We start from the raw sequence: 13566 nt of genomic DNA on the forward strand, positions 1-13566 counted from the left end.
ACATTATAACAGACTTGACAAGACTACTAGACGAGATGTAGCTGTTGCCACCAATACGAACGTAATTTCGATTTTGTGAATTACATGTGTAAATGCATTACTTGAGTATTCGAGCGGTTTACTCTGATTCCATAAGTATAGCTGTTTAGGGCTATTATTGAATCCAAAGGTGTCGGGTTCACCCTTCCATTTTAATTAGAAGCATGCCCACTGATTAAGTGGATTGTCTGTAGAATCAATTCAGTGGCTGCTAAGAGATGAGAAAGGAATGAATGATAAGCGGATGCTGATCGACGGATACAGATGCGCTATAAATACGCCACCAGTGCAACGTTACATAATTTTGGGAAGAGAACGCACGAACGCACGCACGAAACGCACAAACACGCACATACGCAGGGACAAACACAGGCACACACAACCGGAGATAGATAGGAGCCGAGAAGACCTCTCGATGCATTGCGTCACGCGGAGCGCCATCCTATAGGCTGTAGCAGCGGTGGTCCCCGTGCCTCCTCTCCTCCGTCAGAGGATTCGCGAGTCGTTGCTCCGACCTATTGCGATGAACCACTTCCAACGTCATGTTCAGAGCGATGACACACAAAGTGTAGTGGGCTACGGTACTGTGTATTGCGCTCTACGGCAACGCCGCGCCGAGGCTCGGATCAGGAAGTGAATTTCAAGAAAACAGAAAATCAGGAGGTAGAATGACATAGGGGAGAGGTGGAATAGATCAAGCTAGAAGGCACAAACCAACAGACGGAGGGATCGACCCAATCCTGGATCCTCTTTTCGGTTATTCGGGGACGTATTGGACGGCAACATGCTTATAAAGGAATTGTAAGTAGCCGTTTGCGTGGGTTTATTTCTCGGGTTTCGCATTGATGTACAGGCAGCGTATCTCGCGCCGCCACTGACATTGTGGCCAGTCGCGCGATGGAGGGATAACAGTAGTGCAGATGGGGTTATCTCGCCATCGCTTTAGCTATTAATCTGTGCGGCTTTTACGCCACACATTCCGTATACGCGTAATGCACACACATATCAGCGTTGAAAAGCTATTAATTTACATGTGCAAAGCAGCAACCTTCCTTATGGGTGCTGTGCCCTTCACATTTGCATCACAAGTCTCGGATCAGGCTGCAACGTGGCCTTTCCAATCAACAAACCATTAAATGTGATTTCAAATTCGGGCTTGGCTGATAACAAAATGCTTTTTGATTGATTAGTGTCTTGTGCGTGTGATAGGCAGAGGGAGCTGTAAGGTGACGCGGCGCGTGCCCACATCCTTCCCGCCGTGTTATTGATGGGCTCTGAAGGTGAAACCACCGAGTAGCATTCCTACCTGTCTCTGGAGGAATGGATGCTAAATGGTGTGTGCTATCTTGTTGACGGGTGGGCTACGTAGAGTGAAGAGAACAACCCCCCGAGGAAAGGGAATATTGTGTTGGGTCTTCCATAAGCCGGGCTGGTTGGACAGATGAAGCGACGGCTTTGAGCTAGCATGGAGTGCTGGTAGCGAGGAGAGACATCTGGGCATTTCGGTTCGATGCCATTGCTATTTCAGGCCTCGTTGTTTGGCAGCATTATTTAAGCGTTGAATATCGTTTTCAATCAGTTCATTTGGTCGATCATTCTAAAACATCGCCTCCGGTATCAATTCTGCAAATGGGCATGGTGTCAATCCATACATATGGATGGTTTATTTAAATTACGTGGGGAGAAACAAGACTCGCTAGGCATGTAGAAATGAATGAAAAAGTCATGACTAAACTGAGAATTCACTCGCGGTCATACTGCAAAGACGTGCGATGTTCCAACGCAGTCACACACTGAGTGACACGAACGGGCGCGCACAGCAAACACAGACAACTTCTATGACACATAAAGAGACCAGTGGCACTAGCGACCCTTGAATACAGAATAATTAAAGTATAAATGTCAAGTAAAACATGGACCAAATATTGGATTGCACTTGACTTTCAAGAGCTGCCACCTGCCAGGGAATTAGGCTGACACAGACAGCCTACCTGTAGACAATGTAGCCTAATGTTTTATTAAGGTCAAGTATTTATCTGGCTAATTAAACACGTAAATAAACACCTTAATACATTTAATTAAGCATAGAAAGAAGACACATTTTGAATTTGTTGTAATAAAAATATGTCAATAGGCTTAATTTTTTCTTATTTAAAATGCAACAGAAGATGGGAGAATTGCAGAATGAATTCGATAGTGACAGCTGGTTGAATGAAATTGTAATCAATACTAAGTACTGGAGAATGGACCCCAGTCTCTGTAGGCCTGCTCCTCCTCTTCGTCTCTCTTCCCAAACTTACTGCAGAATCCTTTCCAGTGACTCTCCTATAGCCACATTTTTTTTCCAATGGCATTCGACAATTTAATATTTCCCCAATTATACGGTATAATATCGAAGAGGAACAGTATTAGGGAAGTATTGTACTAGCACTGTGTTTCACAATAACTTTTTTAAGTGCTTGCGCATTATAAATTAATTAATAAGGAGATGTTGCAGAGAAGGTGTGATACCGACCCATAACAGTTGATTCAGAGCTAGTGCGTTGCTAACCACATATCATACATATATCACAACTTGTAATGCCACTCTTCCCTTCCGACATGCGGTTCTATGCTCGGTTTTTCTCCTTCCTTCTCTGTTTTGTCCTGCTGCCCTTAGGCACAAATGCATGAATCACAGACAGAAAATTATGGCTTGGGTTGAAAATATCTTTGAATTATGTGTTTGATTGCGTTGTGTGGGACTGATCGTAGGACTGACACATCCATCCCTACGATCAGCCGTTTCACTCAGCAACAGCAGGAGAGATTGTTCTTCTTGGACGAGCAAGACAAGGGTTTGAGAGTAACTCTTGTCTCTCTCCTTCCACAGCCGAGTAATCCTGCCTATCTCTGTCGAGGAGGTAAGTCACTTCATGTGCATCTTTATGCGTTGCATGTTGCATGCATATGTGAGTTTCTGTTTATGGTTGTGTGGTTGAGTGTGTGTGTGTGTGTTTGTGTAGCTTGTACTGGAAGGTCACCTCCATTCTCAAGAAATGTCTGTTGAACATCTCTGCATTTCAAATCTTATACATCGAAAATCGAACAAGCTCCCTTTAATCCAAGACATGTAGACTTGTAGAATACTTTTAAAGACAGTGTGTATTTTACACATCATACCCCTTTATATTTTGTCAAAGGGAAAACATAAAAGGTTCAGAATGTAATGACAAATGACAAGAAAGACATTGTGCATTAAAGCCTCTCTGGAATTAAAAGGTTCTGACACGAAGCACCTCAAGGCTGGTTTAGAGCTAGTCACTGCTGCTCCGCGTAACCCTAAGTCCTCACATCAATGAAAGCCTTGTTGTGTGGTATGCCTCTGTTGCAATGATTTGCTTTTGAGCAGGAAAAGCCATGGGAACAAGAGGTCAACCCACAACCTACTTCCACCCCCATCCTTTCTCTGGATTTAACACAATAAGTGTGTGTGTGTGTGTGTGTGTGTGTGTTCGTGTGTGTGTGTGTATTTGTTTAATTATAGTGCAAAGTTGGCATTAAAAGTTATTAGGAAATGAACAGGAGCCTTTGTCCTGGCTCTACACCTAAGTGTGCACAAGGAGCAGAACAAGCCTGAGTTAGCTGCGGGGCATCGGGAGAATGCAGCACAAGTGAGCCTGCAAAATAAGTACGCTAAATAATAATATTATTATAAACAAAGTACTTTTCACAAGGAGAGTAAGTACAAAGTATTCAAATGCTTAAGAAGTAATTAGAGATAGAAAGGCAAAGAGGAATAGCGCGAGTGACAGAGTGAGAACAAGAGTAAGAAAGTAAGAGATTAACCAGGCGATAACGCGGCGGTAGAGAAGAAGAGCGCGAGCCAGGATCAGCGTGTTTAATCCATTCTTCTGGAGTTGTATGAATCACGGGATGCACATGTAACATGCCCACGTGAAAATAATGCATGGGGAATTGTTGACCAGGGGGATTAACCCGCGCGTGTTGCGTGGGTCCTTAATATAATGACAAAAAATATATATTTGAAGAAAAAGAGTCACTGTCAAGAAATGATAGAAATGTTTTAGATTTGATGAATACTCATTTATTTACATGTATGTTATACACTGATTTTGTATACTGTAGACTGTGTGCACAACAAACAACTTGGAGAGCATAATCAAACAAGGAGTTATGGACACAGTGTCCTGGTGGAGACTGCTAGAGGGCTTTCAAAATACTGGGAAACAGACAACTTGATGTATAGTATGCATCAAAAATCTCTTGTATTATAAGACAGATTTATGCAGAATTGGTTCATATGCCACATTGTTTAAAAGTCCCTATGAACATAAAACACGTTGGGTTTTCCATTGTTTACTTCCTCTTTAGGCTATATTTTATCACAAGGACATGAAGGTTAGACAATGTGTTGAAGTCATTAAGGGTCACCACAATTTTCAAACCAATCCCCTCTTGTTCTAACTCTCTCTCTCTCCCCCTCTGGGCTCCAGTACCAGGTGGGCCAGCTGTACTCGGTGGCCGAGGCCAGTAAGAATGAGACGGGTGGAGGGGAGGGGGTGGAGGTCCTGAAGAATGAACCCTACGAAAAGGACGGAGAGAAGGGACAGTACACGCACAAAATCTATCACTTGCAGAGGTAACCACACCATCACCCGACTCATCTGAATATCCATAAATATTAACATTGTAAGTACCGCACACATCCATATCTCTACCTGTAGGTCTCACCATCCTTAGTACTTATATCCATACATATCCATACCTCTTGCTGTATCCACCATACTAGACCTTGCGGTTTTTCAGTGGTCAGCCAGCGAGATAGTCGACCGGTCAGCCGGTCAACAAGTCCCCCATCAATTTAGTTAGTCAGTTAGTTAATTTCTCAAGGGGCCTAACTGGATGATTATTCCTCTTCTATTTTTTACCTCACAATTTCATTTCACAATACAGTCAGTTTAAAGGTATCTCTCTCTCTCTCTCTCTCTCCTCTCTCTCTCTCTCTCTCTCTCTCTCTGTCTCTCTCCCTCTCTCTCTCTCTCTCTCTCTCTCTCTCTCTCTCTCTCTCTCTCTCTCTCTCTCTCTCTCTCTCTCTCTCTCTCTCTCTCTCTCTCTCTCTCTCTCTCTCTCTCTCTCCCACAGTAAAGTGCCCTCGTTTGTCCGAATGCTGGCCCCAGCATCAGCTCTGAATATCCATGAGAAAGCCTGGAATGCCTACCCATACTGCCGTACAGGTATAACTACTACTTATAATAATCCTACTACTACTACCAATGCTAATACTACTTATACAACTACAATCTAATGCCTCCCCATACTGTCAAACAGGCACTTATTATATTCTTTACCAATTTCAGACATACCAAAACAATTGTAACAACTACTGCTAATAATAACCACACTAATAATGGATCATATAATACTCTATAGCACTTATAGCACTCTGTATCATATTCTGTGTTATTCACAGAATATGATACAGAGTGCTATAATGTACAGAAGGGATTTAATTGACCTGCTACCTTGAAGCTAAAAGCTGTAATAGTCACAGCTTAGATGCTACCGTAGAATTACCACAGCATCTAACACAGGTGAAGAAGGCTAACCTTTGTCCCTTTAGATCGGAAAGGGTTTTGAATGGAGCTCTAAGGAGTTCTAAAAATACTGTAACTACAGACCGAATATTAGAGGTCACTTCCATACTCTCTCTCTCTCTCTTTCTCTCTCTCTCTTTATTTCTCTCTCTCACTCTCTCTCTCTCTCTCTCTCTCTCTCTCTCTCTCTCTCTCTCTCTCCGTGTGTGTGTGTCTCTCTCTCTCTCTCTCTCTCTCTCTCTCTCTCTCTCTCTCTCTCTCTCTCTCTCTCTCTCTCTCTCTCTCTCTCTCTCCCTCTCTCTCTCTCTCTCTCTCTCTCTCTCTATCTCTTTCTCTATCTCTCTCTCTCTATCTCTCTCTCTCTCTCTCTCTCTCTCTCTCTCTCTCTCTCTCTCTCTCTCTCTCTCTCTCTCTTTTGCTCTCTTTCTCTCTCTCTCTCTCTCTCTCTCTCTCTCTCTCTCTCTCTATCTCTCTCTCTCTCACTCTCTCTCTCTCTATCTCTCTCTCTCTCTCTCTCTCTCTCTCTCTCTCTCTCTCTCTCTCTCTCTCTCTCTCTCTCTCTCTCTCTCTGCCTCTCTTTATTCTGACTCCCTCTCCCTCACCTTGAGGGAGAGTTGAATAATTTACAGTGCCCTGGGAGCGAGGAGGGCTGCAGTTACAAGAGCTTCACGTACTGAGATTAAACACACGCCAACAGTCGCGCACACGCACAAGCAGACCCACATTAAAAGGACACATCCTGTATCAACAGAGTGGCGTTTTACCCCTTGAGTTGATATCAATATTATCACTAACCTTCTTCATCTTTTATTCTCCCCCCCTGCCACTTCTTGCTTCCTCTTCATGTCCTGGACCCATCAGTTATCACTGTAAGTACCTGCCCTGCTTGGCACACATAGTGTTCTGACTGCAGACGTGTAGTAAGGTATACTTCCCCAGAAAGAGGAGAATGTAATCTAATCCATGGCAGGGTAATAGAGGAGGGCACAATCAGACAGACACCAGTGTGTGTGCGTGTGCGTGCGTGCCTGCGCGTGTGTGTGTGTGTGTGTGTGTGTGTGTGTGTGTGTGTGTGTGTGTGTGTGTGTGTCCGTGCGTGCGTGCTTGAGTGGGAACCACAACGCCTATAGACTATCCAATGTGGAAGGGGAGTACAATATTGTTGAACCAAAAGTTGAACAAATACTGTTATCTAGCTTTATAATGTACACACACTGTCTGTACATGGCAAGGTGGTTTAATAACCCCCTGGATGTGTTTTATGGTACTCTCGAACACACATGACATTGCTTTATAGAGAAAGTACACATAGTACACACATACACCAGTTATTAAAACAGTGCTTATAAAGTACCAGCCTCTAGCTATTACCAAGGCTGAATGTGTAACAGTACCAGGGGTCACCTAGGTAACAGGTATGACCCAGGTGTAACAGAACATATATTTGTGAATAACTGCAGATATTGACTCGCTCTATGACCATTTCCCTTCCCCCAGAACGAGTACATGAAAGATAACTTCCTGATCAAGATCGAAACGTGGCACAAACCGGACATGGGCCATCAGGAAAATGTGAGTGACTTGTTACGGGTATGAGGGAGGGGGGGGCTGGTGCTCACCCTAGGTCGCTTTGGATAAGAACATTATAAGTGCTGAATAAGAACATTATAAGAGATGAATACATGGAGGTTGTCTGTGTTGTATCAAGATGTTCACCTTCGTTTTCTGTGTTGTATCATGTTGTTCTAGGAGTGATGTTTTGCGTTCTATGATGGTGTTCTAGGAGAGATGTTTTGTGTTCTATCATGGTGTTCTAGGAGTGATGTTTTGCGTTCTATGATGGTGTTCTAGGAGAGATGTTTTGTGTTCTATCATGTTGTTCTAGGAGTGATGTTTTGCGTTCTATGATGGTGTTCTAGGAGAGATGTTTTGTGTTCTATCATGGTGTTCTAGGAGTGATGTTTTGCGTTCTATGATGGTGTTCTAGGAGAGATGTTTTGTGTTCTATCATGTTGTTCTAGGAGTGATGTTTTGCGTTCTATGATGGTGTTCTAGGAGAGATGTTTTGTGTTCTATCATGGTGTTCTAGGAGAGATGTTTTGTGTTCTATCATGTTGTTCTAGGAGAGATGTTTTGTGTTCTATGATGGTGTTCTAGGAGAGATGTTTTGTGTTCTATCATGGTGTTCTAGGAGTGATGTTTTGTGTTCTATCATGTTGTTCTAGGAGAGATGTTTTGTGTTCTATGATGGTGTTCTAGGAGAGATGTTTTGTGTTCTATCATGTTGTTCTAGGAGAGATGTTTTGTGTTCTATCATGGTGTTCTAGGGGTGATCTTCTGTTTTCTATCATGGTGTTCTAGGTGCACGCTCTTGATGCTGATACCTGGAAAAAGGTGGATGTTGTGTACATCGACATCGCAGACAGGACCCAAGTAGAGCCCAAGGTGAACCTGGTTCAATTTATCTAGGTTGTCCCTAATGATTAAACTGAAGCATCGTTACAGCAGAGTTCAGTGGGTGTCTAATTCTGAGTCTCTCTCTCTCTCTCTCTCTCTCTCTCTCTCTCTCTCTCTCTCGCTCTCTCTCTCTCTCTCTCTCTCTCTCTTCCTCTCTCTCACTCTCTCTCTCTCTCTCTCTCTCTCTCTCTCTCTCTCTCTCTCTCTCTCTCTCTCTCTCTCTCTCTCTCTCTCTCTCTCTCGCTGCAGGACTACAAGCCAGAGGAGGACCCCTCCAAGTACAAATCAGTGAAGACCAGCAGGGGGCCACTGGGGCCTGACTGGAAGGTTCAGTCTACTTAATCACATATCTATCAATCTTTCGCCCTGTCATCTACCTATCTGTCTGTCTGTCTGTCTGTCTGTCTGTCTGTCTGTCTGTCTGTCTGTCTGTCTGTCTGTCTGTCTGTCTGTCTGTCTGTCTGTCTGTCTGTCTGTCTGTCTGTCTGTCTGTCTGTCTGTCTGTCTGTCTGTCTGTCTGTCTGTCTGTCTGTCTGTCTGTCTGTCTATCTTTGCTTCCATCAATCCATCCATCTCTCCATCCTGCCATCTTTCTATCTGTCTGTCTATCCGTCTATTCATCCATTTTTCTACCAATCAATATCCAGTATCCAGCAGAAAGGTAAGTGAGCTAAATATATACAAGTGGATTCATGTATAGATGTATTTAGCTCACCTACCCTTCGGATCAAAGTTGTTCAATGTCCAACTCGTCTGACCTCTCCGACGTTGTGATGTCGTCTTGCAGAAAGAGCTTCCCAAAAAGACAGACTGCCCACACATGTGTGCCTATAAACTGGTCACAGTCAAGTTCAAGTGGTGGGGTCTGCAGAATAAGGTGGAGAACTTCATCCAAAAGGTATGTTTGTTGTGTGGGAATGTAATTGTGCTGTCACTTTGTCATGAAGCTTGTGGTCTTCAGTGTACACATGTATTACTGCAGACAGCAGAAAACGCAAATATTGTGACCTGAAAAACTCAACAAATACATCTGTGTGCTCTGTGTGCTACGTCAGCATGTCTGGATGTATTCACGGTGGGTGGTTTTGTCTTCAGTTTTTCCTCTTTCTCTTTTTCTGAACAGCAAGAGAAGCGTTTGTTCACTAATTTCCACCGCCAGCTGTTCTGCTGGATCGACCGGTGGATTGAACTCAATATGGAGGACATCCGTCGCATGGAGGAGGAGACACGCAAAGAACTAGACGAGGTCAGAGCACTCAAAACCAGAAGTTACCAACCTTAACACCAGGAGTTAGCAACCCTTACACCAAAAGTTAGCCACCTTAACACCAAAAGTTAACAACAATAACACCAGAAGTTAACAACCGTGGCAAAAAACACCAGAAGTCAAGCGAGTAGGCACGGTGAGAATCCTTCAAACCAGAAGTTAGTAACATTAAAACAAGAGGTTAGTGGCCTTAACTCGAAATAACGAGAGCCAACTGTCAGGTTGGCACCTCTGATTAATGTTTGTTAGGAAAAATTAAATAAATCGATGTGAAGACTATATTCATGTTGTGTGGCTTTGAATTACATCTAGACAAATTTAAGTAGAGTAACGTGGACACAAAAATACGTAATTTGACACAAATGCAGCACAAGGGGAATACCCACAGGACATAACTACATTAGTTTGCTATTTTGTAGGAGCCAAAAAAGGACCTGCATGTTGCTCTTAAAAATAAGAAGTTGGCAAATTTAAAAGCAGAAGTTAGAAACCTCAAAGCCAGAAGTTAACAACCATAATAACTATTATATAGTTATTATGTATAGATTAAATGATTGATTAAAAAAAATTGAATCAAACTCAAAACCAGAATTCAACATGTAGACCAGGAAAACGCTGGCAAACATCTTCAATTCTCCGGTTGACTAACTTTAGGACAATAATTGTCTTACCTTGTCTTATCTTCCCTTACCCTACCTTATCCGGTTTTAAACGTCCATCTTAAATGTATTAAGTTTGTTATAGATGAGAGCGAGAGATATCAATGGTGTCTGTTGTGTTGTAGATGAGAGTGAAGGATCCAGTGAAGGGCATGGTGGCTCTAGAAGATTGAGTGTGTGAAGGACTGTGACTGCTGTGTTTTCTCAGGTAGGAACAATCTGCACAGTCAGCATTTAATCCATTATCAATGACCTGTTTTTAGTGGATTCATGTGTATCACCTAAAACCTGACTGTCTTTCTGTCTATCCATGTCTCTCTCTCTCTCTCTCTCTCTCTCTCTCTCTCTCTCTCTCTCTCTCTCTCTCTCTCTCTCTCTCTCTCTCTCTCTCTCTCTCTTACTCTCTCTCTCTCTGTCTCACTCTCTGTCTCTCTCTCTCTCTCTCTCTCTCTCTCTCTCTCTCTCTCTCTCTCTCTCTCTCTCTCTCTCTCTCTCTCTCTCTCTCTCTCTCTCTCTCTTACTCTCTCTCTCTCTGTCTCACTCTCTGTACCTCTCTGTCTATGACTCCTTTCCTCTCTCTAGAACAGACCGGTAATCCCAGACACCAGTGGATTCACATTCCCCTCCCGCTCCAACTTACCCCAGATCTGTCCCGACCAATGAGATGACCCCAGATCGGTCACCACCGATGAGATGACCCAAGATCTGTCTCAATTTGTCCTGACCAATAAGCTGAGCCCAGATCTCTCCCGACGAATCCACCGCTCCGATCCAATCGTACAGTACGGATGTTCAGAGACCCGGGTAAAACCGGAATATACCTGCTCCCCACTGCCCCCCTTCACACCCGCACACACATACACACACATTAACCCACACTCTTACACTCCCAAACACACACACACACACATACACACACATATACACACATTATCGTACACACAATATTGCACACACACACGGACGCACACTCACAAACACACACACACACACATCCTTTGCCAGCCCTGCCATCCAGGATAATTCAGTAGCAACACACTCATAGTCCCTGTAAGATGTCAATCATCCCTCTCTCTCTGTCTCTCTCTTAAGTCCTCTCTCCAAACCTCCCCCCTCCCTCTAGCCCTCTATCCAAACCATTCTTAAGAACAGAGAATAGTAAAAAAGTGTCTCGGAAATTTGGGATTAGTTTCTATCTAAAATATTTCAATATCGCACAGGTGTGTGTAGTGGGAAACTGAGTCATCGTGTTGAGATACACATACAGGGTTTTTAAAAGATGATTTTGTCTGTACGTTTTTCTGTTGACGTTTGATTTGGTTCTAAGCTGTTTCAGCCTTTCTTTGTGTTCTGACTTGTTTTGTTTCTTTGTTTGTTTCTTGATTTTTCATAAATCCTGTTACAATTCCTGTTCTCCTCAACTTGCTATGTGTGGGATTTCATTTTTTTTTTTATTTGCTCAAATGAAGATTTACTTTTACAAATGAAGATTGTACATTTGAGATAGATTTATCGATTGATTGATTGATTGATTGATTGATTGATTGATTGATTGATTGATTGATTGATTGATTGATTGATTGATTGATTGATGGATTGACCAATCAGAGAATATCCTAGTTTGACGAGTACATTTTCATTGGCTAAGAAGTTTTTCCGGGTAAAGAGTTGAGGCCGCATGGTGCAGATGCTTTGTGAACACACTGTATGGACTACCTGGTGCAGTGTTCTTCTTGGTACATATTATAGGTAACAGAGCAGAAACTCAACATTACAACTGAACCTGGATTCCCCTCTAGTAACCATTAAATGTCAAAGTGAATTGTCATTGTTTGCAGGTGGTGTATTTGTATTATTATAATAAGAAACGTATGTGTTTATTTAAAGCTAGTGTGAGTGTGTGTGTGTGTGTGTGTGTGTGTGTGCATGTATGTGCGCGCGTCTACACGTGTGTCTGTGTGCGTGTGTGTGTGTGTGTGGTGTGTACGTCTCAGTGTGTATGCATCTGTGTGTCTGGTGGAATAGAGATTGTTCTTTTTGTTTGTTAAACAATAGACCATTTGAAATTAATTAAGTATGCAGGAAAAAAATCCAAATCCATAAAAAAAACGATGGTACCCACAATTTATTGTGACTAGATTATCATATTTACAATTAAATGTTAAATTACAAATTACAAAATTGCTTTCTCCTTTTATGAAAACATACGGAGCATAACGGACTCACTTATCACTCAGATTGAGATAAAAGGTGTCGGCCATCTTGCATTGTGGTATATGGGGGCATATTGACACGCTTTATAAATAACATGCCCTCCCTCCACCTACTCATCATCACTGGATGAACATTCTCGTCCAACTATAGCAATAATCAGCACGTCCTTTCCGTTATTTCTGTAAATACGCTGAGCTTCTTCACTCTTCTTCCTCCTTGATTCAATTTGTAAAGTAAAAAATAGAGGATCTATAGGTTCCGGAGAATATTTCCAAGTATCAATAATCAGCTACGGCTCTATGATCAATACATGGAGGTATGGCAGGCGGTATCTCCTGTCGAGAGTTGGACTGAGCTGTTTGTCATGTTGGTGTGTGGTGTGTCAGCTTATGCATGAATGTACAGGTGTGTGGTAGTACCGTGTTGAGGGTTTGATGATCAGACGATGCCTAACTATTATGAAGGAGAACCACAGCTGTTTGAACGCTGTGGGCGTTAGCCACACAGGCTGACGAGGCTCACACAATCGATCACTCTCCCCATGTTATGTTAACAAATTGGTTACCTTTTGAGAGAGAGAGCGCTACATTTTATTGATAAGGTTTTGTGATCAGGTGTTGGTGGGGCTGAGTTCATCGGGGAGAGCAATGCATCATGGGCGATATCCCAGGTCCCTGTAGATGCCTCTGATTGGGGGAGTGTGTTGTTCTAGTAACCATGAGATCTACTATTCCAGCCGTCCCTCTTACTCAATCTTCATCGTTTCAGGCCACTGCTTTTAGCTATTTGAACTCCTTCCATGGGATAGTTATAGGCTGACTTACTATCACTTGCTTTTTCTATCATTCTTATTTTTTTCATCCAACCAATCACGTTGGAGACCGGTGTTATCATGTTTATAACCCTCCAACCCCCAAAACCCAACAACCCACCATCTGATCTTCACCTCTTTATCCAGCCGTCTCTCTCTCTCTCTGTCTCTCTCTCTCTCTCTCTCTCTCTCTCTCTCTCTCTCTCTCTCTCTCTCTCTCTCTCTCTCTCTCTCTCTCTCTCTCACTTCTCCACCTCTTCATCATTCAAACATGTTGATTAGTGTCCGTAATGGCCTACCAATTGAAATTGAGATTTTTGGATGTATTGTATGTATCGATATTGTATATAATATATAAATTATTGTCGGTGAACACACATATATAAATATAAATATATATATATATATATATAGGTAAGTCCTGCCAAAAGTACAGCACACTCTTACAGCTCAATGATCTAATAATATATGAAGACATGGTCCCAAACGCCATGGTAACAAACGGTTTTAAGGCCCAGGGAT

General features: G+C 42.7%; 2 protein-coding genes across 3 annotated transcripts in view; both read left to right on the forward strand.

Annotated features, from left to right (window-relative positions):
- Positions 1–13566, forward strand: part of LOC130385249 (glutamate receptor 4) — a 1260456-nt gene that overhangs the window by 999123 nt on the left and 247767 nt on the right. The window lies entirely within an intron of this gene.
- Positions 405–13203, forward strand: pitpnab (phosphatidylinositol transfer protein, alpha b). Its single transcript, XM_056593769.1, has 12 exons — positions 405–840; positions 2912–2942; positions 4536–4681; positions 5185–5276; positions 6498–6505; positions 7134–7208; positions 7998–8081; positions 8343–8420; positions 8881–8991; positions 9217–9339; positions 10145–10227; positions 10602–13203. Exons 1-11 carry the CDS (start codon positions 824–826, stop codon positions 10190–10192), a joined length of 813 nt encoding a protein of 270 aa, XP_056449744.1. The 5' UTR covers positions 405–823; the 3' UTR covers positions 10193–10227; positions 10602–13203.

The sequence above is a fragment of the Gadus chalcogrammus genome, chromosome 7, assembly GCF_026213295.1.
Source record: "Gadus chalcogrammus isolate NIFS_2021 chromosome 7, NIFS_Gcha_1.0, whole genome shotgun sequence".
Lineage (NCBI taxonomy): Eukaryota > Metazoa > Chordata > Actinopteri > Gadiformes > Gadidae > Gadus > Gadus chalcogrammus.

Bases quoted from the DNA above. Each gene is read 5' to 3' on its own strand.
- pitpnab (XM_056593769.1), top strand. The intron at 2,943-4,535 runs GTAAGTCACTTC...TCTGGGCTCCAG, and splicing joins TGCCTATCTCTGTCGAGGAG to TACCAGGTGGGCCAGCTGTA. The intron at 8,082-8,342 runs GTGAACCTGGTT...CTCTCGCTGCAG, and splicing joins GGACCCAAGTAGAGCCCAAG to GACTACAAGCCAGAGGAGGA.